Here is a 25431-nt window from a genome sequence, read left to right on the forward strand (position 1 = left end):
TGAGGGAAATTCCTGTCTGACCAAAAGACGACGAGGACCCGCCCAGACCCTTACTGCGAGCTGCCCAGGAGGAGACACATCATTGAGGGACATGGCAACTGATTTCAGTAAGTCAATTTAAATGAATTTGTGTTAAGATTGTTAAAAAATATATAAAAAACAATAAAACTAAACATTAAACTAAATGAAATGACGTCTATGTGGTCTGGGACCACTCTAGTCTGGGACTAGAAATGTACCATAGTCTCTGGGAGGTTACCCCAACCAGTTCTGTGTGAGCTGAGTTTTTTAAACGTTATCTAGGGGTTCTGTCTACCACCGCCCGTCGATCTGCAGGTAGTGAGCACTGACAGGAGAAGCCATTGAAAAGTTTGAGAGGGTAACAGCTGAGATGGGTAAGGGCTGTTCAGAGAACCCCCACCGACAGCTGTCTATAGGCATTTCTGGGAATTGTCTATGTAGTCTGGGACCACTGTAGTCTGGGACTACTGTAGTCTGGGACTACTGAGATTTCCTCAAGAACATGATAGTGTACCTCTCGGGCTGGCTGCGCTGTGATCGTTGCTGGTGGTGTGGATGTGAATACCTAAGTTGATTTATAACGTTATATAGGGATTCTGTGTGATGTGAAGATATGAAAGGAGAGAGTAATATTACCGAATATGCTGTATGAATGGGTTACTAGAGATTTGATAAAGTAACAATGGAAAAAATAATAACAATATACAACTTGCATACCCACACGTAGACGTACGTAAGTGGTGTAAAAAGTATTCTGAGAAATTTTCAGAGTGGTCCCTTTATGGATCATTTGATAAATATAAGGTTAAAGCATTGTATGACTGTCTAAAGGGTCTGGGAAATAAAGTCTCAGACAAAGATTGGCACATATCCACTTTTGGTAAAAGTACGGGACCTGACTTACCCCTAACCAATAAAACTATAAACGCTTATGGGATTTCCTCCACCCCGGTAATACATTTTTTTATTAAACCCATGCCCTGTTAAATAGAACCAATGAATGTTGAACATGTAGAGGGCTTGTTATCTAAACTTAAGGCTACAATGTATTGTACTCTCGATGGAGTTTTCGTTGATATCCCAAATGATGAAGTAATAAACCGATTCGTGAGTAGGCAAAATTGAACCACTCCCCGAGACTGAGTCTGAAACTGGCTCTGTTTCCCAGTCTATCCTGTCTCAGGTGCCAGACTTATTATGGACAGAGCACTCCATCTACAGTGGACTGATAGGCAGGGCTAGCCCAGTAATAATACATGTTGATCCCAGAAAGAAACTCTAGTCTCGAGAGCTGCTTTAAAAAGGAAGCTCCCTCCAAGGTTTATCTCTTCCCTTCAGAATTGGCCGGTGTATTTTATCATTTCGGCGCATTACATGTTATTCTTAAAATAATATACATTTAATAAGTGTGAAGCAGAAAGTGAATATCCAGCAGAAATTGGTAATAAATATAAAGAGTAACATTGTTAGGGTAGACTAAAATTAAAACAATGCCTTCTAATAAGGATAAAGTTTATTTTGTTTTGTTTTTAAACCTTACAATAGGGGTAAAAGCAGAACATTGTTTGAGAGTGATCCATGTGTATTAGCAGTAGTGATTGAGAGGGTCTTCCTATTGGGAAGAAAGGGTCCTAGTTGAAGAAAACAGGTATGGAGACTAGTGAAAGTAACAAAGTGAATGGTAGTATTAGTGGCTTTCAGATAGTACTCGAATAATGCAAGATCTTAGTAATTTGATTAGGTAAATGTTTCAATACAAGGTCACATGACAAACAGAGGGATTGAGCCTTGGGACTGATTATATTAGAGGCTGCCATCTGTTGTTGGGTTTAAAGATAAGCTTCCTGTGGACAAATAGATAAGCCGCCAGTGAAAGTGAGTGGTACTCACTGAACTCAAACAGGCTGTAAAGAACACAGTGGGACATTTGGGACAGAGGTATGAATAATTGAATAAGATACATTTTTGACAATTTCCAATTATTATAACTCAATTCTATAGTTTGGGTAATACCAGTGATTTAGGTAAGAAGGTAATGTCATCTAAAACAATAATCTATTTCTATTACGTGGAACTGTGTCCAATATTGAAGTAGATCCAAGTAAATGTTTTTAGTACCGTATATCAAGCTGATAAGCCAGCACCAACTTTTTGAAGGACCTAGTAGATTTGTTAAACAACAGATTTCATATTTTGACTAGTTGATGTCACAGGGACAGTCAGTACAGAACAAATGTCAATGCAACCGGTCAAAATGATAAGATTACAAGAAAGGGGCTCTGGGATTGTTTACTTTAGAAGGTGCTTATTCCGCTTAACGGGGCACTGTATCATCTGATGTGTCTGAAGTATGATTCTGTATACACATGGTTTTGTCAAGACTTCCTGCCTAAGATGCACTAAGCTCGATTAAGATTAACATGTAGCATAGTAAAATCTAAGTACATGTTTATTTTCTTTCTTCCAGGACTGATGGAATGTCCACTACCACGTTTTCTGATGAGTTTACCAATGATTCTGTATCTCTCCCTTTGAAAGGCTTTCTGAGGTAGGTGCCTTAGGAGAGCAGTTTGTGAGACTGTGTAAAGGTACTCGGATCCGGCTGTTAAGGGAGCTCACAAATTATGTAAGGCCTGGCCATTTTGTTTGTTTTTACCCTACAATTTTTACTATATACACGCCAGCACCCACACACAACCCACCTGTTATGAATATTTGTTAGTGGTGTTAATACCGTGTTTGATTTATTGTGTGGGGTCTTTTTATTTGGTTTTAGTGAGTTCTTCACGTGTTGGAAAAGATGCACCTTAAAGGGGACACAAATGACATTTTCTGAAGTATCTATTGTCTGAGTTTTGGTTGCACACATGTTAATTCTCTTGATAAGAAATGTACTGAAAAACCCCATGTAAACCTGGTACACTAAATGTTTGAAATATCTTTAAATAACGAGTCTGAAGTACAGGGAAAGAAAAGGGAAAGAAACACTCACTTAATGGGGTTGAATGACCTCTGATCTCTGTTCTGACTTTCTGGTGGGATCACCCTCACTAGAAAGGCTAGAGACATTGGGTGAGATTTAAATGTAATATGTAAACACTGATAATTAGGTAGAAGTTTATAATTGATCAATAGTCCTATGGGTGATTCGGACCACGAGAAAGAGAGAGCGAGAGCGCTGCCCCTGAATGAGGGAAACCTGTCTCTAGTCTATTTTACTATTCCTTGAATTACCTTATGGGATATAATTATTTCCTTATGGAGTTATCAATGGTTGTAATTCTAATTGTATTTGTTATTCTGATTAGTTTATTTTTATTTAACCGGCAGTATAGTTTTTTGGGGGGGGGATGCATGAATCACAATGTGAGTCACGTGTCCAAAGGGGGAATTACCTGTCCCCTGGGGCCCTTTGGTAAATATGCAAATAGATTTTGTTCACATGCCTGCCTGTAAAAGGACAACATATATGTTGGTAATGGTTGACAGTTACTCGGGTCAAACACTTATTTCTTACAAATAGCTAGTAAGTCTCTGTACTACAGAACGTATCAGATTGTTGGGTTTGTGGATTGTTACCAGACAGTGCTGAGACTATGCCATGTGGACCAAAGCAGGTCACCTTACAGCCAGATTGGGTAAAGGATAAGGTGTTCTATATGAAGAAGTGTATTGCTGTTGTTTTTTTGTTTGTGTTGTTTTTGTCTTGCTTCAATACAAATCTCACCAGATTGGGTCTGCTGGATGGTCGGGATTTCTCCTTAAGGATTAGTCCTCTGACTCCCTGACCCTGTAACTCTGCGGTGAGGTTGCCGATATGATGGGGGAGTATAAGCCAAATTGCAAAAATGGTTTCAACCGTGTGTTGTTATTCTCTTTGACATTTGTGTTAAGAATATTGGTAGTAGTAATAATTTGTCACAGTGAATAGTTTCCTGAATCAGAAATGCCCTAAACTAAACTGTTGTTCAGGTCTGTCCTCTCTCGAGGTTATGGCGAAGGTGACCACAGATGATATCTAGTTGTATGGAAGGGATAATTCAACCGAGAACAGTGTGAGCCTCACCCCCTCTAACCAGCTGAAGTAATGGTGACGATGGCGTTCACTATGGCCCTGTCCGAGCCAGCAACCTGTGTTCAGCATCCAGTCAAAGCTATCAACTGCCTTTTCTCTCAGGAGTGTGGCATGAGTCCACGTGGAGTGAGCATGGAGAGAGATCCCGTCCAAACTTCTCTCATGCTGCTGGTGTACTGGTCCGAAAATGGACAATACATAATGGACTGTAAAGGATGGTGGTGGAGGCTCAGGTGAGAGATTCGTCTGCTTGGAAAATCAGATTATTCCCCAGATCGGGACATTATCAAGGGCCACCCACTTTGAACATGTACCATTGGGAGGATGAACTGAAAGCTATCTGAAGAAGAAAACGAAGAAATGGCAGAATAATAAGTGCCGGGAAGGAGAGGGGTGGTCAACCGTGCCTGTAATTGATTTAGGCTTGTCTAAAATTGTCAGCTGAAATGTCATTGCCAGAATCCATGAATGAAATTGTGTAATGAAGCATATGTGTAACTGTATGAAGCAAAGGTCTTAAGTTAAAATATTCTACTGCAATGGTTTTATAAGTAAGGGCTATGGAATAACAATCAGTTACTAGTTGGATTGTACAACCCAGAATGAAGGGTTTGAAAGTGTCTGTGGTTTTATGCATTGATTTTGTTTACTTATAATGATGCATTTTGATAGAACCTCCTTTAATAGAAGCTATAATCTTATGCTTATCTTAAAATGTAACGATAATTATCACATAGTGATAAAAGCAGGGAATGTGAGGGAAAATGTTGTTGTCTGAAGAGATAGCATTGAAATTGTACACAGCATCTCCACTCCCTCTATCTTGGTTCGTGCAGGTGACTGTGACCTCCTCCTCAGACCAATTGGCAGTACGCCCAGAACATTATTCTGAGAACCAAAAGGGATATCTCAGTTTCAAGGTCTCAGCTTGGAGAGAAGAAGCCTCGTGAGGTATTGGTCGGTCACATGCAGGAACCAAACGTTAATGATGAATAATGAATAATGTAAATCATGCAAATATAACTTGTCTGTGTAAGCAGTATATAAGAGAACTAACGGAACTGCCCCGGCAGTAACTGCAGTTAATTATTAGCCTACTCAGTCAATAAGCACCAGCCAGACAGAAGATCTAGCTAAGTTAGCTACAGAAAGTAATGTAGAAATTTCCCCTTTCTGCAGCAGGTACCTCTGGCCAGGCCACTACAGCAGGTTGAGGGACTAACGTTAACTTACTTCCACTAGCTAGCTACTACTAGCTAGCATGAGGGACTAACTAACTTCCACTAGCTAGCATGACTATAGCCAGTAGCCAGAAAGGGCTACTTGGTTCGAGGTCAGTACCAGATATCAAACGAAAAAGTGGACCCTTGCCTTTTGGCTGATCCATTTGTGGTTTCAGGGTGGGTGAAAACGGAGTTGGGTGCTGTGGAATCGGTGAAGGTAACCCGAAGTGGTCTTGTGATAATTGTTTGTGTTTCTGTAGGTCAGAGGGAGCAGGAGCTCTGCGTCAAACGACTGCGGACAAGATATGTAAATTGTTTTGCTCTCAAGAAAAGGGTGCCATTGAAAGGAGTGATTACTGGTGTAGGGGTAAATGTGAAAGTGAACCAACTGAAGGGGAAGATTCACGTTTTTTGTGATGCTCGACGTTTGGTGCGACACAGACAGGGTGGCGTGAGTGGAGAAACAGAAGTCGTTGTCTGTTCTTTGGAGTTTTGAGGTTGATTCTTTGCCCGACAAAGTGATGTTTGGATAAATCAGTTATCCCGTACAAGCTTTTGTGCCGAATACGTTACGTTGTAACAAATCAATTCAAATCAAATTCTATTTGTCACATGCGCCGAATACACAGGTGTAGACCTTACCGTGAAATGCTTACTTACAAGCCCTTAACCAACAATGCAGTTGTAAGAAAATAGTACATTTTTAGTAAATATACTAAAGTAAAAAAATAACACAATAAAATAACAATAATGAGGCTGTATTCAGGGGTAACCGGTACCGAGTCAATGTGTGGGGGTACAGGTTAGTCGAGGTAATTTGTACATGTAGGTAGGGGTGAAGTGATAGATAGATAATAAACAGCGAGTAGCAGCAGTGTAAAAACAAACAAGGGGGGGGGGGGGGGTCAATGCAAATAGTCCAGGTGGCCATTTGATTAATTGTTCGGTGGCCATTTGATTAATTGTTCAGCAGTCTTATGGCTTGGGGGTAGAAGCTGTTAAGGAGCCTTTTGGACCTAGACTTGGTGCACCGGTACCGCTTGCCGTGTGGTAGCAGAGAGAACAGTCTATGACTTGGGTGACTGGAGTCTTTGACCATTTTTTGGGCCTTCCTCTGACACACCTAGTACATAGGTCCTGGATGGCAGGAAGCTTGGACCCAGTGATGTACCGCCTTACGTCGGATGCCGAGCTGTTGCCATACCAGGCGGTGATGCAACCGGTCAGGATGCTCTCGATGCTGCAGCTGTTTTTGAGGATCTGGGGGCCCATGCCAAATCTTTTCAGTCTCCTGAGGGGGAAAAGGTGTTGTCGTGCCCTCTTCACGACTTTCTTGGTGTGTTTGGACCATGATAGTTTGTTAGTGATATGGACACCAAGGAACTTCAAAGTCTCGACCCACTCCACTACAGCCCTGTTGATGTGAATGAGGCCGTGTTCGGCCCTCCTTTTCCTGTAGTCCACAATCATCTCCTTTGTCTTGCTCATGTTGAGGGAGAGGTTGTTGTCCTGGCACCACACTGCCAGGTCTCTGACCTCCCTATAGGCTGTCTCATCGTTGTCAGTGATCAGGCCTACCACTGTTGTGTCGTCAGCAAACTTAATGATGGTGTTGGAGTCGTCCTTGGCCATGCAGTTGTGGGTGAACAGAGAGTGCAGGAGGGGATTAAGCACGCACACCTGAGGGGCCCCCGTGTTGAGGATCAGCGTGGCAGATGTGTTGTTACCTACCCTTACCACCTGGGGGCGGCCCATCAGGAAGTCCAGGATCCAGTTGCAGAGGGAGGTGTTTATTCCCAGGGTCCTTAGCTTAGTGATGAGCTTTGTAGGCACTATGGTGTTGAACGCTGAGCTATAGTCAATGAACGGTATTCTCACATAGGTGTTCCTTTTGTCCAGGTGGGAAAGGGCACTGTGGAGTGCGATTGAGATTGCGTCATCTGTGGATCTGTTGGGGCAGTATGCAAATTAGTGGGTCTAGGGTTTCCGGGATGATGGTGTTGATGTGAGTCATGCCCAGCCTTTCAAAGCACTTCATGGCTACCGACGTGAGTGCTACGGAGCGGTAGTCATTTAGGCAGGTTACCTTCGCTTTCTTGGGCACAGAGACTATGGTGGTATGCTTGAAACATGTAGGTATTACAGACTCGGTCAGGGAGAGGTGTCAAGCTTATGGGCATGTGGCAGCAGTGTGTTGGAGGGAGGTTCCTAGGTGTGAGAAGTGTGCAGAAGGGCATGAGACAAAGGTTTGTGTAGCACTAGGGAAAATAAGCGCTATCTGTTAATTGTAGGGGTGCCCATGGGGCTGGGGATCAGAAATGTCCACTGACAGAGAGGCAGGTTGAGGTTACCAGGGTTAGAGTAGTGCAGAAGAAGTCATATGCTGAGGCACTGAAGAAAGTAGAGGAAGATGGGTCAATGGTGGAAGAATCCTGAGAGGAATGGTGTGAGTGGTAGATCTGGACCAGTACAGCGGGATAAGCCAACAAGTGATACTGTATATGCTTCAGTAAGATTAGATTTTTTGTGTTTATAGCAATGGTTATTAACTGAACTGTAGGGATGGAATGTAAGTCACAGAACATTTTGGTTGTGGTGGCAGTATTGGATATTTTTCATTAGACCATACAGAGCCATGGTACCGAGTGGTACACAAGGTCAGACCATAGGTTAAACATAGTAAATCTTTCTAGACTATAAAGACTGAAACATAGTTAATTATAAAGACAAGCAGTACGACTAAGTGGATACGGAGTGTGGTACCGTGTGGTACACAGGGAGGGAGTCTGAGCCAGAGTCAGGACATGGTTCTTGATTGATTATACTGTTATGTATGAGGCAATGCATTAGGAATGTCTTAAATGTATATGGTTGAGAATGGGTTATGGATCTGCCATGTTTAAACCATATTTAAGTATCGATTGATATGTTTTGGAATAAACAGAGCAGAGCCAGGAGATGGCTCTGTTATTTTTTACATGAGAAAGCTTGGTTTGGCCACTATTGTTTTCAAACTGAATATATATATATAGGAGTAGAAGTCAGATTTCACCACTATCATAAATAAAGAGAGTGGGCTGAGCAGTCAAAATATGAAAGTTTGGAAACAATAGTGGAGAAACTGGAACTGGGAGGTTTTAAGCTAAAGAGTATGTAAAACGAGCAGGAATGGAAATTGTATATAAACTGAGGGCCGAGTGTTGGGAATTTAGTTGCTCTGCAGATCAGCTCGGCTTTTGTTGCGTTGTGTAATAAAGTATATCTTGATTCTACAAAAACTCTGGAAGAACTTTGATTTTGAATAAGTATAGTGATAACATTTCTACAACATAATTGGCGACCACGAACAGGGACTGGAAACAGAGACCACAGGGGTACTGCGCCATCGGAGAGAGGCTGGACGAGTCACACACAAAAATACAGTGGCCACTGTTAATAGAGGTAAGCGACGTTCTTACTTTTAACATAGAAATTGTGTGATTCGCTCAAGCTGATTCTGAGGGTCAGGTACGGGGGGTCTCTCCAGTATTAAGGGAATGAGAAATAAGCATGCATGCAATGTTATTGATTGTTGAATAGTGTTGATAATTGTAAATAAGACTAAATCATGTGGATACCGCTTTGGAGAGCTAAGGTTAGCACTCCAGAGGGCTGAACGGGCAGGTGGCTAGCCAGTACGTGAATAGGTGCCTACGGTTACCGCTCTAATGTGGATTTCATTGTTAGAGGCTGATCGGGTAGGTGGTGCATCATCCTGTGGTGGTGATGCAATAATTAGACAGGGCCAATCAGGTAAAGAATTAGGTCATCCTGAGTAGGTGACACCATAAATTGGAAGTAGCGCTGGTCATCCAGAGTAGGTGAACGGTTGTGAAATAGCCACAAGGGCTTCAAAATATACAGAAAGTGTTAAATAGAGTAGGTCTGCTCATCTCGTGCGGGTAAATGGTTTGCTTGAGCGGCTGTGATTCATTAAATTGTGATTAAGTTGTATGTCTCACCTATCTCATTCAGGTTGCTCATTTGGTCAGCTTGATCAATTTGTTTGATTCGATTGTTTTGTCTGACTCGTTTTGTACAAGACTGGTTTGTTGGACTGGAAAGCAGCTCTTTCATCTTGGTCCACTGGTCTGACTCAATTCATGCATTCAATCTGTCGAATTCATTTGATTGTTCATCTGATGTATTTGTTCAATTCGTCTGATTCATTTGTTTGTCCTGCTGGTCATTCTGTCTGATTCATTTAAGCACGAGTGGCTGCTCATCTGTGCGGGTGATCAGAAAACAACAAGAAATACTGCAAATAATAGCCTTTTCTGTGTTGAGGAAGTGTTAGGAGAGGGAATATATTTGAGGTTGCTTGAAGTTTCTATGTCTGGTGGAGAAAGGGCGTGCCCAATCTCGCATTAGGAAGAGAAGAATAAATGGTATGTGGATATTCATTGATAAACTGAGTGTGGGAAATTCACGATACCAGGAGGGGTAAAATAAATCCTGTTGGAGGAACAGGTCATGTGTACCGATGTGGTTGTATGACGTCTACACATTGTATTTCGGACAATCTTTTAGGGTATGTTTTGGACATTATATTTGGAAATTTAGAAGTGATTTAGGATTATGGTAAAATTGATCATAGTAAAATGATGAATGTGATAGGGTTAACATTCCAAATTTGGGCTCTTTTATAGAAGAAAATATTCCTGCAGGTTATACAAATAGTGATTAAGCGTGTTTGAGAACAACATTGTGTGAATGTGATATGAGAGTGGTATAAATTTGGAAAATGAGTCGCAATCTGAAGTTTGAATGATAAGAAATAGAGGTGTGTATGATAATTTGATATACGTTTGGATAATAAGCTTTTGATATAATGATATCTTGGGATTCCGTACAACACTGCTTATCATAGAATATTGCGGGATGGTATTGAGAGCGGGATGTTAGGTTCGTGAGTAGTGATCAGTCTATAAGATTCTGGGAGGATTTTATGACTGAGGGGCAGGGTCTGGGTAGTTAAAGTTGTTGTTCCGCTGCGAGTAGATTATGATAAACTGATTTGTTGCAATAAAGAATCATTAGAAATGCGAATGGTGTGGTTGATATGAATATATGAAAATATGATGAATTTTATGTGCGTGTAATCGATTACTAGAGATTGGATCTAGTAATAAGGGGAATAATGTATAGGTACTGACTTGCGCACCCAAAACGTAGACGTACGTGAGGGGTGGGAGACAGTACATAGATCATTTGATAGTTATTATAATGCTTAATCTTATTTCTATCTATCATTTCGGAGCATAGGTAAAATAGTAAATAATGGCTATTTCTCAGAAAGTTTTAAACTATCAAGAGCAGTGAAATGAGGTTGTCCACTATCGGCATATATATTGAAATGTTAGCTATTAAAATCAGATCCAACAATAATATCAAGGGATTAGAAATCCAGGGTTTAAAAACAAAGGTGTCATTGTACACTGATGATTCATGTTTTCTTTTAACTCCACAACTTGAATCCCTCCACAGCCTCATAGAGGATCTAGATACATTTTCTAACCTCGCTAGATTACAACCAAATTATGATGAATGTACTATATTACGTATTGGATCACTAAAAAATAAAATGTTTACATTACCATGTACTTTACCAATAACATGGTCTGATGGTGATGTGGGTATACTCGGAATATGTATCCCAAATGAAATAAATTATCTCACTCCAATAAACAAGAATGGCCTTTTCCCTTTATTCAGATTACAACCTCTCATGTTCAGTTATTTGAAAAGGAAATCATCTCCCAAATATCATTATTTCTAAAAACAAGCATAGAAAATTGGTTGCTATTTCAATTTAATCCTCCAGAAACGACAGAACAAATATTGTGGTTAAACTCAAATATACTAATTGATAGAAAACCATTATTTTTTGAAAATATGTTTCAAAAATATATAAAAAGTATTTAGTCAGCCACCAATTGTGCAAGTTCTCCCACTTAAAAAGATTAGAGAGGCCTGTAATTTTCATCATAGGTACACGTCAACTGACGAATTTTTTTTCTCCAGAAAATCACATTGTAGAATTTATTTGCAAATTATGGTGGAAAATAGGTATTTGGTTAATAACAAAAGTTTCTCAATACTTTGTTATACACCCATTGTTGGCAATGACACAGGTCAAACGTTTTCTGTAAGTCTTCACAAGGTTTTCACACACTGTTGCTGGTATTTTGGCCCATTCCTCCATGCAGATCTCATCTAGAGTGGTGATGTTTTGGGGCTGTCGCTGGGCAACACGGACTTTCAACTCCCTCCAAAGATTTTCTATGGGGTTGAGATCTGGAGACTGGCTAGGCCACTCCAGGACCTTGAAATGCTTCTTACGAAGCCACTCCTTCGTTGCCCGGGCGGTGTGTTTGGGATCATTGTCATGCTGAAAGACCCAGCCACGTTTCATCTTCAATGCCCTTGCTGATGGAAGGAGGTTTTCACTCAAAATCTCACGATACATGGCCCCATTCATTCTTTCCTTTACACGGATCAGTCGTCCTGGTCCCTTTGCAGAAAAACAGCCCCAAAGCATGATGTTTCCACCCCCATGCTTCACAGTAGGTATGGTGTTCTTTGGATGCAACTCAGCATTCTTTGTCCTCCAAACACGACGAGTTGAGTTTTTACCAAAAAGTTCTATTTTGGTTTCATCTGACCATATGACATTCTCTCAATCCTCTTCTGGATCATCCAAATGCACTCTAGCAAACTTCAGACAGGCCTGGACATGTACTGGCTTAAGCAGGGGGACACGTCTGGCACTGCAGGATTTGAGTCCCTGGCGGCGTAGTGTGTTACTGATGGTAGGCTTTGTTACTTTGGTCCCAGCTCTCTGCAGGTCATTCACTAGGTCTCCCCGTGTGTTTCTGGGATTTTTGCTCACCGTTCTTGTGATCATTTTGACCCCACGGGGTGAGATCTTGCGTGGAGCCCCAGATCGAGGGAGATTATCAGTGGTCTTGTATGTCTTCCATTTCCTAATAATTGCTCCCACAGTTGATTTCTTCAAACTAAGCTGCTTACCTATTGCAGATTCAGTCTTCCCAGCCTGGTGCAGGTCTACAATTTTGTTTCTGGTGTCCTTTGACAGCTCTTTGGTCTTGGCCATAGTGGAGTTTGGAGTGTGACTGTTTGAGGTTGTGGACAGGTGTCTTTTATACTGATAACAAGTTCAAACAGGTGCCATTAATACAGGTAACGAGTGGAGGACAGAGGAGCCTCTTAAAGAAGAAGTTACAGGTCTGTGAGAGCCAGAAATCTTGCTTGTTTGTAGGTGACCAAATACTTATTTCCACCATAATTTGCAAATAAATTCATAAAAAATTCTACAATGTGATTTTCTGGAGAAAAAAAATCTCAATTTGTCTGTCATAGTTGACGTGTACATATGATGAAAATTACAGGCCTCTCTCATCTTTTTAAGTGGGAGAACTTGCACAATTGGTGGCTGACTAAATAAATGTTTTCCCCACTGTATGTATATACTGTATTCTATACTATTCTACTGTATCTTAGTCCATGCCGCTCTGATTTCGCTCGTCCGTATATGTATACATTCTTAATTCATTCCTGACTTAGATTTGTGTGTATTGGGTATATGTTGTGAAATTGTTAGATATTACTTGTTAGATATTACTGTACTGTCGGAGCTAGAAGCACAAGCATTTTTCTACACCCACAATTTCATCTGCTAAACACGTGTATGTGACAAATAAATTTTGATTTGATTTTATAAAACCCGGAAATGAGTTACCTCTGTTTTATTCAGCCACTCCTATGTCGAAAATTATTGGGGAAAGAATACGGTTTTGGGCTAAATGCCGAAAATAAGGTCTTAGGAGATCTTTGCTCTATGAGATAATATTAGTTAGTTAACATGACCTTTTTGAATTATTTAGCCTTTGTGATTTTTTTATTTCATAACTGCATCTAAATTCACAAAAAGTGATGTTAGCTGATGAAGATTATCTCATAGAACAAAAAGTTATCCTATGCCTGTGTCCAAAAACTCCATTCATTTTCCCATAGGCTTTGTCCAACGAACCATGACGGGGTTAGTGTCTACTAAAAGACGCCATTACTATTGCTCTTTATTGGAAACGACAAGCTGTGGTTTGTCTTGGATTAGTTGTAAAAAATCTTCGGTACAGAGCTTCCATCTTTGAGGACATGTAGAGCGGTCACTCGACTATCTTGTCAATATAATAGATAATCTTTGTCTTATGGATGGTGGACTGGCTGCACTACAATCTTTGTGGGTTAGTTTGGCTTCAATTGATTAATTTAGTTAAATACGCATTAAATGTTTCTGTATGATGAGCTCGTGATTTGGGGAGATTATCCCTTGCTTTTCTAACGATTTCTTGTGCCGATTGGTTGTTTGCAAGCTAACTAGCACATTTGCCTTGTTTACATTGCTAACGTTAGCTAGCTAACCATTTTCGAGCCCTGGATACAGTGCAGTGGTTGAGGTTTCGGATTGAATTTGAGTTGGTATCGTAGCTAGGACATATTGGCATTGCACACTCATTTTGTATTTGATAAATAATAATGCTTCAATATCTGTATCTTTACTAGGGGTGTCTAGCTAATTCGTAATTGTTGTGGACTGTATCGAGTAACAGTACTTAGTTAGCTAGCAAGCCAGTTTACGTTAGCTTTACAGTGCGAGGTAAACATTGCAATGTTTTTCATTCTTGGTTTTAATATAGGCCTAACTTACAGATTCTGGTAAATAACGTTATAGGTTAAACTGTAGCGGACAGAATCGCCTCTGCTGTACTTTTTTTTTTTTTTAAGGCATAGAGCAGCAAACCAAAAAGATGAAGGGGTAAGTGGCACAAAAAGCTTTCGTTAATGGACAACCTTCTGTTTTGTGTTAGCTACTTGCTGACTGTTGCCGCCTTCTCCCTTTTACCACAGGCAGCAGAAGAGCCCGGATGACGACGGTGACGTTTCCATTATCGATGAAGGTGAGCGCCATAGAGAGTATTCTATGATTTATCATAATGGTGAGAACTAACTACTTTTCTTATATACTGAACAAAAATATAAACTCAACAATTTCATAGATTTTTACAGAGTTACAATTCATATGAGGAAATCCGTCAATTGAAATAAATGCATTAGGCCCTAATCTATGGATTTCACATTACTGGGAATACAGATATACATCTGTTGTTCACCAATACCTTAAAAAAAAAAAAATGGGCCTCACAATGGGCCTCAGGATCTCATCATGGTATTTTTGTGCATTCAAATTGCCATAGATAAAATGCAATTGTGTTCGTTGTCCGTAGCTTACAGTATGCCTGCTTATACCATAACCCCACCGCCATCATGGGCCACTCTCACAACGTTGACATCAGCAAACCGCTTGCCCACACGATGCCATACACGTGGTCTGCGGTTGTGAGGCCGGTTCGACGTACTGCCAAATTCTCTAAAACGACGGAGGCGGCTTATGGTAGAGATGAACATTAAATTATCTGGAAACCACTCTGGTGGACATTCCTGTAGTCAACATGCCAATTGCACACTCCCTCAACTTGAGACATCTGTGGCATTGTGTTGTGTGACAAAACTGGACATTTTAGAGTGGACTTTTATTGTCCCCAGCACCTGTGCAATGATCATGCTGTTTAGTCAGCTTCTTGATATGCCACACCTGTCAGGTGGATGGATTATCTTTGCGAAGGAGAAATGCTCACTAACAGGGATGTAAACAAATTTGAGAGAAATAAGATTTTTTTGCATATGGAACATTTCTGAGATATTTTATTTCAAGTCATAAAACATGGGACCAACACTTTACATGTTGTGTTTATATTATTTGTTCAGTGTAAAATTATATTTAAAAAATAGTCCTTTGCATTGCTTCACTGAATGGTCAATGTGATGTGTGTTCACTGAAATGATTCAGGCTGTGATCTATGCAAGTACACATGTTGTCATAGCCATGGGCCTAGGCTCTTTAGCAGTGTTTCCCAAAAAACGGGGTGGTGGGGTTGGAAAGTAATAAAGGGAAATATATTTTTTAAAAGGATATGTGTGTGTGTGTATATATGTATGTTTGTGTGCATATGTAAAACATATGGGGGATTGGAAGTAATGCAGACAATTACATTGATGGAAGTTACAATCTATCTGCAATATTAAAGCTGATCTACCCCCCCCCCCCAAAAAAAAACAAAAAAAAACACGTGGGTCCCGAGGACTGATGAGAAATGCTGCCCTATAGACTCTCAATTCTGTATTCTTGCTTTCAATCTGTTCCCATTTACGACAGTCTGTGTTCCTATCTGTGGCTCCTTTTTGTTGCTTTGAGTAATAATATTTTAATTGTACTGGGGCAAGAGCCCTAGAGCAAGAGACCTCTTGTTCTACCAAGTTGTCTCTCATACATCCTGCTAATGTTAACAATGTGAGAACTGGTTCATCTGTTTTACTACTAGACTCTCCTGTCTCGCCTTCAGGCGCTGTTGCCACGGCCGACGACCCAACTGCCATCACCACCATCCAGTCTGCAGCTACCTTCTTGTCTGATCAGCCAATCAAGTACCTGTTCAAGACAGAGGGAGGCGGGTTGCCGGTAGGGGAGTTGTACCCTCCCTCAGGGCAGGTAGAAGGGACTCTGCATGCAACACGCACTCAAACTGCCAGTCCCAATTTTCTCCCTTCCCCATGGCCCTAACCCTTCGATGTTTGCAGATCCGTAAGGTTGAAGGATCAGATTCTGTACTAGTGATCCTTTTACTGACCTTGACCCCCCCGTTCAGGTGACGTACCGGGTGATCCAGGTGTCTGATGGACAGGTGGATGGACAGACAGACGGAGCCTCTGCTGTCAGCGTGGTGACAGGCTTCCCCGCAACGACACAGGCTGTCACACAGGTACAACACTTGGATGGTGTTGAGACACACACAAAATTCACAAGTTTGCTTTGTCTCACATATATCATCCCCTTTGGCTGGAGTGCATCTCTTGACAAAGCTTCATCCATCACTTCCTTTCCCCACACACTTTATTGTGCATACTACCAGCTGTCCATTCAGATTACTTGTTGGATCTGTTCCTATCTAAAAGATCTGTCATGTGTTGTCTGTCAGGCGGTGTTTTCCCAGTCTGAGGGACTGGAGGGGGAAGCCTCAGAGACTCACTACTACTACCCTGTCACTGACGCCACACAGACTACCATGGTGGAGACCGTACAAGCTCCAGAAACACTGCTCACTCAGAGCACACCCACCGGTCAGTTGAAATGATAATAGTAATTCAAACGTCCCAATTAGCCCCCTGCCCCATCCTATGGGCTCGAACTCTTCAATGTTGGCATATCTGTAAGATGTAAGCGAGATAGCACTTTTCTGGTTATACCTATCAGGAGACTTCAGATCTGCAAAAACCGAAGGGTTAGGTCCAAGGCCAAGGTGGTGGGAGCGAATTGGGGCCAGCTGAAGTAGTCAGTCAATCTGTACATTGTCTGTCTGCTTAATAGTGCCCTGTGTCTTCCAGGTCAGCTGTATGTGATGATGTCACCGCAGGACGTGTTGGGCGGAGCAAACCAGAGGTCCATAGCACCCTGCACAAGGATATCTAACACATCACATCCTCTCTGTGTCCAGGTTATGATATGACATCACCCATCACTGACTAGGCCTTCATCAAGGGACCTGGGTCATCAAGGGACCTGGGGTTATCCAATAAGAAACGCTCATTTTGTTTTCTGTTGCAAAACGTTTCAAAAGGTTTTCTGTTGCGAGACCTAATGCACATGACCCTAGTTAAAATAACACATGACACTGCCAATAGTCTTAAGTATTTTGATACCTGGTGAATGGTGATAGGTCAACATGTTGTGCATTGGGCTACTGTTTGAATCCTCTTTTTCTATTCTACAGCAAGTCAGAACCTCCTCGTACGTCTAGAGATGACAAGAGACGAGCCCAACACAATGAAGGTACTCGAATATACAGCAGTACTGTGTGACCTTGAAAATGTTCAAAGATATTGATCTGTGAAGCCTGTTATATTTGTTCACATTTATTTTTAACAACCTTTTTAATCTGTCCCCAGTTGAGCGCCGACGCAGAGATAAGATAAACAACTGGATCGTCCAGCTGTCCAAAACCATCCCAGACTGCACCCTGGATGCTACGAAGAATGGGCAGGTGAGTTCCCAGGTACTCAAGTCAAGTCTTCATATTTTATTCAACTGGTATATCTTTTCACATGGACACGTTTCTGAGATTCTCTTTCTAGTCTTTCTTCTTCTTTCTTGATTATTCCCACAGCACCCCCCTTCTCCCCCCCCAAAACTTTGCTGATAACTGCTTTTTAGAAAAAAATAAAAATAAACGTTGTATGACTATGATGTGGTTTTCTCACCTAGCTACCTAAGATGAATGCACTCACATAGTATTTACAGTATGTTGCCTGTAAACAAATTAAAATGTGGGAAATGTTTATATGACCCCCTTTCAAACAGGCCCATTTTTACCACATCCTTGCCAGCATAAGCCTTTTGTACCTCCCACACGCATGCCGGTGAGTAGGGGTGTGTAGATGTGGGTGGGTGTCTATTTTCATAAATCTATTGAATATACACCATCACAAAAAAAGTCATTATTAATTTGTTTCGGCAGGTCCTAAGAAACAAGACGAATAAAATGTCTTTTCAAAAGAATAGAATAACATATTATGAGTTTAATTATGCTACTGGTATGTGCAGCCTATAGGCTACATGGCTGCACCATGCAAATTAAATCAATGTTGTTTTGTACATAAAACAGACAAACGCTTGCATTCCCCTGCCATGGTCACAGTCAACACACATTTAATAGTAAGAATATAACAGAATAAAATTGAAATAATATTTTCCCCCGACATAACTTGAGTGTCACAGGAACATGTGGAACCGTTAGAAAAAGTCCCTTTTTTTTTATCCACGTTGAATATTTTTTTCCTACCATCACTCCTATTTGTTAGGGAGAAGGCGTAGGGTGTTAAATTGGGAGTATCTTCATAATACCGATTTGAAAATAATAGCAATCTATATTTTTTAATGTTCATATTATGTTAATATTTCACCACTGCAGGCTTTTAGAGTTGCCAATGTGTAATCAAACAAAATAATAGGCCTACACTTGATTTAGGCTACATTATTGCAAGCTAAATGTTTCTGATCAGTGATAGATGAGCAAACGAAAAGATGAGCTTCCACGTACTTACAGTATATGCCCAGCCAGAGATCAATTAACCAAATATACAGATGGAGATTCAGTGAAACCAAATAATATTGCTTGATTATCAGACAAGTCACAGGCTTTTGGTCAGGAGTAGGCTACTAAGTGAGTGAAGAGCAAAATGGTCCACTTGTTAAGCTACATAAAAATGCTAGAAAATGTTTCTTATTAGTGCTAATGGTCAACTACACTAAAGATGATCATGAGCAGCACTCGGCTAACATTTCTCTAGCCTAATTGTAACCGAATATCCAAGCAGAGATTCAGTGAAAACAAAATACTGATATTGATTTATCAAGAAAAGTCCCCATGCTTGTCTCAAAGCAGCGTGATGGCGCAGTCCAAATCAAAACGGTGCTGAAATTATCATCTAGTTGACCACACGCGGGTATTGCTTCAAATGTATTATAACGATTCAGTAAGCAACAATTTGATACGTGCCTGTCAGTGTAGTGCGTGCCAATGCCGTTTCGGCATTACGGCTATGCAGACTGCCGTTTTGTGTTTCTACTTTTCATAATGACAAGGACAAGTTTGATGTCGGACAACAAATATAGAATGTTCATGATTTAATGCGTGCTAAAGCTGGTAAGATGAAAGGGGATGTTTATACTGAGAGTTTGGCGAAACCTTTAAACACATAACCGCAATTATGACAATGTCGGTTGGCGGAAATAAAAGTGCAGGCTTTGTTGGTGGCAATGCCTTTAAGATATAAAGAAAATTCAGCAAAAAGTTGATGGCATGCTAAAGTTGGCGTGTTTTCGTCTTGGTTTGAAAGGGATATAACTAAATCGCTCTGGAAAAAGCATCTGCTAAATGACTAAACTGTCAAATGTGGTCTTTCAATTTCTGTAGAAGCTCTTTCGAGTCTAGTTTGACCATGACATAGCGTGTGTGTGTGGAGTGGTTGGATTGTGTTTTTGATCAGTTTCAGGGAAGTTCAGGAGAGAGTCTCACCTTTTCACACTTGTGCTGAACCGTACTGTTCTGGCTCTGATATTTTCTTTTGACATGGTCCTCTCTAGCATGGCTCCAGCAACTATGGTGGGTGGATGTGTTACCAGGCTAGCACAGTACAGATCAGCTTGGCTCATTAGTGTGAAAATAGTGTCTCTGTAGCTGTGATTGTGGTAGTGGCTTAGATTCCTGGGACAACCCGTATGTAAAATGTATGCACACATGACTGTAAAACATTGATGGCTATAAAATTAGTTGGCACCTTCAATTCTTCTTGCATATTTCCTCAGGCAAATTTGCCGAACTGCTAAACTTGGAACTCAGAATATCGAGTTGCACCCCCACCTATTGCCCTTAGAACAGCCTCAGTTCGGGGCATGGACTCTAAAAGGTGTCGAAAGCATTCCACAGGGATGCTGGCCCATGTTGACTCGAATGCGTCCCACAGTTGTCAAATTGGCAGCATGTCCTTTGGGTGGTGGACCATTCTTGATATACACGGGAAAGTGTTGAGCATGAAAAACCTAGCAGCTTTGAAGTTCTTGGCACAAACCGGTGCGCCTGGTGCCTACTACCATACCCCGTTCAAAGGCACTTAAATATTTTGTATTGGCCATTCACCCTTTGAATGACACACATACACAATCCATGTGTCAATTGTGTCAAAGCTTAAAACTCCTTCTTTAACCTGTCTCCTCCCCTTCATCTACACTGATTTGAAGTGGCATCAATAGGGGATCTTAGCTTTCACCTGGTCAGGCTGTCATGGAAAGAGCATGTTTTGTACTGTATACTCAAATCAACTTTTATTGGTCACATACACATATTTAGCTGATGTTATTGCAGGTGTAGCTAAATGCTTGTGTTCCTTGCTCCAACAGTGCAGTAGTGTCTAACAATTCACAACAATACACACACATCTAAAAGTAAAATCATGGAATTAAGAAATATATAAATATTAGGACGAGCAATGTCGGAGTGGCATTGACTAAAATACAGTAGAGTAGTATATAGTTGAAGTCAGAAGTTTACATACACCTTAGCCAAATACATTTCAACTCAGTTTTTCACAATTCCTGACATTTAATCCTAGTAAAAATTCCCTGTCTTAGGTCAGTTAGGATCACCTCTTTATTTTAAGAATGTGAAATGTCAGAATAATAGTAGAGAGAATGATTTATTTCAGCTTTTATTTATTTCACATTCACAGTGGGTCAGAAGTTTACATACACTCAATTAGTATTTGGCAGCATTGTCTTTAAATTGTTTAACTTGGGTTAAACATTTTGGGTAGCCTTCCACAAGCTTCCCACAATAAGTTGGGTGAATTTTGGCCCATTCCTCCTGACAGAGCTGGTGTAACGGAGTCAGGTTTGTAGCCCTCCTTGCTCGCACACGCTTTTTCAGTTCAGCCCACAAATGTTCTATAGGATTGAGGTCAGGGCTTTGTGATGGCCACTCCAATACCTTGACTTTGTTGTCCTTAAGCCATTTATTCTGAACACATTGACCTTGTGTTCAGAATAAAGAAATAAATATACACTATGTCAGCACCACCCTCAACAGAGATCGATCATCATGAAAACAAAAGCAGATGGGTGGTGGTCCCAAGCAAGCTATGTAAATCGCTTTGGAGAAAAGCGTCTGCTAAATGGCTTTGTTATTATACTGAACAAAAATATAAACGCAACATGTAACAATTTCTAAGGATTTCACATGACTGGGACTACAGATGCCTTAAAAGGAATGGGCCTCAGGATCTCGTCACGGTATTGCTGTGCATTCAAATTGCCATCGATAAAATGCAGTTGTGTTCGTTGTCTGTAGCTTATACCTGCTCGTACCATAACTCCACCACCACCACCACGGGGCACTCTGTTCACAACGTTGGCATCAGCAAACCGCTCGCCCACACAACACCATACTCGTGGTCTGCAGTCAGCATGCCAATTGAACACTCCCTCAATACTTGAGACATCTGTGGCATTGTGTTTTGCGACAACTGCACATTTTAGTGGCCATTTGTCCCCAGCACAGGTGTACCTGTGTAATGATAATGCTGTTTAATCAGCTTCTTGATATGCCACACCTGTCTGGTGGCTGGATTATCTTGGCAAAGGAGAAATGCTCACTAACAGGGATGTAAACAAATTCGTGCACAACATTTGAGAGAAAATAGCTTGTTCAGCTCATGAAATATGGGACCAACACTTTACATGTTGCGTTTTTATATTTCTGATAAGTGTAAATATTAAGGCATGATGCCAGTTCTGTGACCAGTGTGGTGTTCTCCTGTCCTGTCTGTTCCCTACAGAGTAAAGGAGGGATCCTGTCCAAGGCTTGTGACTACATCCAGGAGCTGCGTCAGAGCAACGCCAGACTGGGGGAGGACCTGGAGAATCTGGAGAGACTACGCATGGACAACCAGCTGCTCAGACAGGAGGTATTCACCATGTTCAAGGGGATCGGTCTGAGTAATGTGCGGCACAGATTTGCTAACCTTGACCACATAACGAGTTAAGTGGGATGCAGGATGACTGTAGACCAGTGATTAATCCGCAGGACCTTGTTCAGAATGATCCTCTCAAAAATGATAAAGAGCTATACGTAGCCAAAGAAACCTCGATGCTGCATTACATGACTCTTAATAGTAGGGAGCGGTGTTGGTCAAGAGCTGGTGATGTGGGTTACTATGACAACTCACAATCATACCACATTGACATTCACTTTCTCCCACTCACAGGTTGATGATTGGAAAACCAAGAACCAGATGATGAGAAGCCAGCTGAGACAGAACGGCATTGTGGGAGCAGCAGGTGTAGATCCACAATGAGGGAGAAGGGACAAAGGTGCTGGTACGAGGGCTCTGTTTGAATTGTCAGAATATGCACCCTCCTTTCCCTACTTGAGGTAGTAACTGGTCTGTATGTGATTGGAAAGGTGAAACGTAGGGTCCCAATGACACCAACCCAGTCATCTTATATCTGTAATTTCATCTAGGAAGGATGTATTTGGAAAGCATTCGAACAAGGCCTAGGATGTGGTTGGAATACGATGACATTGATCAGTGGAGGCTGTTGGATGCAGAGGATTGATTCCAACAAATCTGGACTGCAATCTTTTTGGATCTCCTCCGTGATGTTTTCTCTCTTGACATTTTTATGGACTCCCCATGATCATGGACATTCATCCTACCTGGAAAAACACTTAAGCTACACAACATAACACTCATGCCTGTGTTCTTATTCCCCTTGGAAATAAAAGGTATTTTGTGATCCCTCAAAACAACTTGCCCATATATGGGTATTTGTACACTCTTGCCACACATTATTTGGGAGAAAAAATTTGATGCCTTTTATGTTTGAAATAAAATATTTTAGGGAAAGGCTTATTCAAATGCTAGACTGAACCGAACACCATGTCTGTTGGTTGACTGTTTCACTACCAGCTGACTGACACTGGTGTTCTACCTCAGTTTGTATCAGTCACTGAGCAAATAATGAATTTGATGGTGCTTTGTGTATCCTTAGTTTTACTTTTGATCCCATGCCTTTCCTTTTCCAAAATTTGGACTAACCTATTTCTGACGTTAATATCACCTTCAGCCTCTAATATTATTTTGTTATAGGTTGATTTGTTGTAATTTCTATTAAATTCGTCTAAAAGAGATATCTTATGTTTATTAACAGACACTGAAAATGAAATCAACTTATGGTATTAACAATCTGTCACTATCATGAGTGGACAATGTACCTTGAATTCAGCTATGCTGATTGAGTGAGACTTATAATGTGGGTGTCTTTACATATCCCAACTCACCCTGAGAGTGGGTTCACAGCCAGAGTCTGCCATTATCAACGCAAACCCTGGAGCAATTAGGGTTAAGTGCCTTGCTCAAGGGTACATGGACAGATTTTTCACCTTGTCAGCTCTGGGATTTGAACTAGTGACATTTGTTACCTGCCGCACTTATTACTTTCAAATCAGTCAAGTTTATTTGTCATATGCAGAATACACATGGTACACAGTAAAATGAAATACTTACTTGCAGGTGTTATGATACTGATGGTTTGTCCAGATTTATGGTTTGTACGGTTGCAGCTACCAGTACAGCTCCATCTAGTTGTCACGTCGGGGATAACAGTTGACAATTATAGAATTTCAGCTAAGCCTAACCTCCTTCTCCTAACCTGCTACGTTAATTATCCTCACCTGCCATGTTAGTTCTCCTAACCGCTATGTTAATTATCCTAACATGCTAAGCAAACAAACCACCAGTTCCGACAAACAATCAGTAACACCACAATGCGACAATAATAAGAATGGGAGTAAGTTAAAAAAATATATTTTTTCAAGCTCAATGGAATAAAATAGAATACATTTAGCAGAAATATAAATACAAGGAAGGCACTCAAACAAATGTACAGTAGGATATTTACTAGCCACAAGGTTCGTCATAGTGCCCTATAAGCTCATTACAAAGCTCACAGCCCTGGGTCTGAACTCCTCCCTATGCAACTGGGTCCTGGACTTCCTGATGGGGTGCCCCCATGTGGTGAAGGTAGGTAACATTACCTCATCGACACTGATTCTCAGCACAGGGGCCCCACAAGGGTGTGTCCTCAGTCCCCTCCTGTATTCCCTGTATACCCACGACTGCATGGCCTCACATTTCAAACTCCATCATCAAGTTCTCTGACAACACAACAGTAGTAGGCCTGATTACCGACAAGGACGAGACAGCCTAAGGTTAGGAGGTAGACACTGACGGCGTGGTGCCAGGTAAACAACCTCTCCCTCAACGTTAGCAAAACAAAGGAGATGATTGTGGACTTCATGAGGAACCAGGCTGGACATGCCCCATCCTCATCAACGGGGCCGCCGTGGAGACGGTCAATATCTTCAAATTCCTCTGTGTACACATCTCAGAGAAGCTGAAATGGTCTAACTACACCGACACCGTGGTGAAGGCATGAAAACTTATTGCACAATTCAACAGTCTCTTTTTTTTTTACCACATAACTATATGTCAGTATGAAAAATATACTGTAAATACTCTAAACAAGTTAAACTGCTTATTCAAATAGCCGGCTTTATACTAGGTGGATTTTATTATGCTGAGCAGTGGGCCACCGGGCAAAACGTCACATCATCGGGCGAAAGCTGGGAGGGAGGCACGCCCTTCTCAAATCGAACAGTAATATGCGCCACTCGGTCATTTTGTCAACAAGGCAGCATGGTGCATCGTCCAGAACATACAACTATTTTTCATAAAATAAACGTTTGAATTTTCTAACTAGTTTTTATTGGGAAGGCAGATAAAGCGTTTTTATCAAAAGCAATCCCTTTTGTATCAGAAAACAGAATCCCAGTGTTTACCACACTTTCTTAATTGCCTCACTTTTCTTTTGAGCAGACTTCGCTGTGGGCTTTGACTGGGGCACCTGGCTCACGCCCGGGAGGCAGCCCAGTTCCAAATCGAATGCAATCAACTTTCAGCCAATGCAAAACACGCCTACACGAGCGCCCGGTCGGCATGAATCAAACCCCCTCATGGACATACAGTACCAGTCAAAGGTTTAGACACACCTACTCATTCCAGGGTTTTCTTTATTTTTTACTATTTTCTACATTGTAGAATAATAGTGAAGACATCAAAACTATGAAAAAACACAAATGGAATCATGTAGTAACCAAACAAGTGTTAAACAAATCAAAATATATTTTATATTTGAGATTCTTCAAATTGCCACCCTTTGCCTTGATGACAGCTTTGCACACTCTTGGCATTCTCTCAACCAGCTTCATGAGGTAGTCACCTGGAATGCATTTCAAATCAAATCAAATTTTATTGGCCACA

General features: G+C 41.1%; 1 protein-coding gene across 24 annotated transcripts; it reads left to right on the forward strand.

The window, feature by feature from the left end:
- The first annotated feature begins 1872 nt into the window (after positions 1-1872).
- On the forward strand, positions 1873-23240 carry LOC121579695 (upstream stimulatory factor 1). Of its 24 annotated transcripts, XR_006661677.1 has the most exons (13): positions 1873-1959; positions 2489-2569; positions 14290-14378; positions 15843-15988; positions 16146-16259; positions 16476-16617; positions 16882-16936; positions 17268-17326; positions 17443-17549; positions 17855-17913; positions 21886-22014; positions 22315-22426; positions 22576-23240. XR_006661677.1 is itself a non-coding variant. In XM_045224493.1 (12 exons), exons 2-12 carry the CDS (start codon positions 2499-2501, stop codon positions 22343-22345), a joined length of 1002 nt encoding a protein of 333 aa, XP_045080428.1. In that variant the 5' UTR covers positions 1873-1959; positions 2489-2498; the 3' UTR covers positions 22346-23240. The 24 variants fall into 24 exon arrangements, 23 of the variants coding, with proteins under 23 accessions (XP_045080428.1, XP_045080429.1, XP_045080430.1 ...); XM_045224493.1 differs by having other exon boundaries at positions 22315-23240; XM_045224494.1 differs by lacking the exon at positions 17855-17913 and having other exon boundaries at positions 22572-23240.
- Positions 23241-25431: the final 2191 nt, after the last annotated feature.

The sequence above is a fragment of the Coregonus clupeaformis genome, chromosome 13 (genome assembly GCF_020615455.1).
Source record: "Coregonus clupeaformis isolate EN_2021a chromosome 13, ASM2061545v1, whole genome shotgun sequence".
Lineage (NCBI taxonomy): Eukaryota > Metazoa > Chordata > Actinopteri > Salmoniformes > Salmonidae > Coregonus > Coregonus clupeaformis.

Bases quoted from the DNA above. Each gene is read 5' to 3' on its own strand.
- LOC121579695 (XM_045224493.1), top strand. From the start codon at position 2,499: ATGTCCACTACCACGTTTTCTGATGAGTTTACCAATGATTCTGTATCT. The intron at 14,379-15,842 runs GTGAGAACTAAC...TCTCGCCTTCAG, and splicing joins TTCTATGATTTATCATAATG to GCGCTGTTGCCACGGCCGAC. The intron at 22,015-22,314 runs GTATTCACCATG...TCCCACTCACAG, and splicing joins ACCAGCTGCTCAGACAGGAG to GTTGATGATTGGAAAACCAA.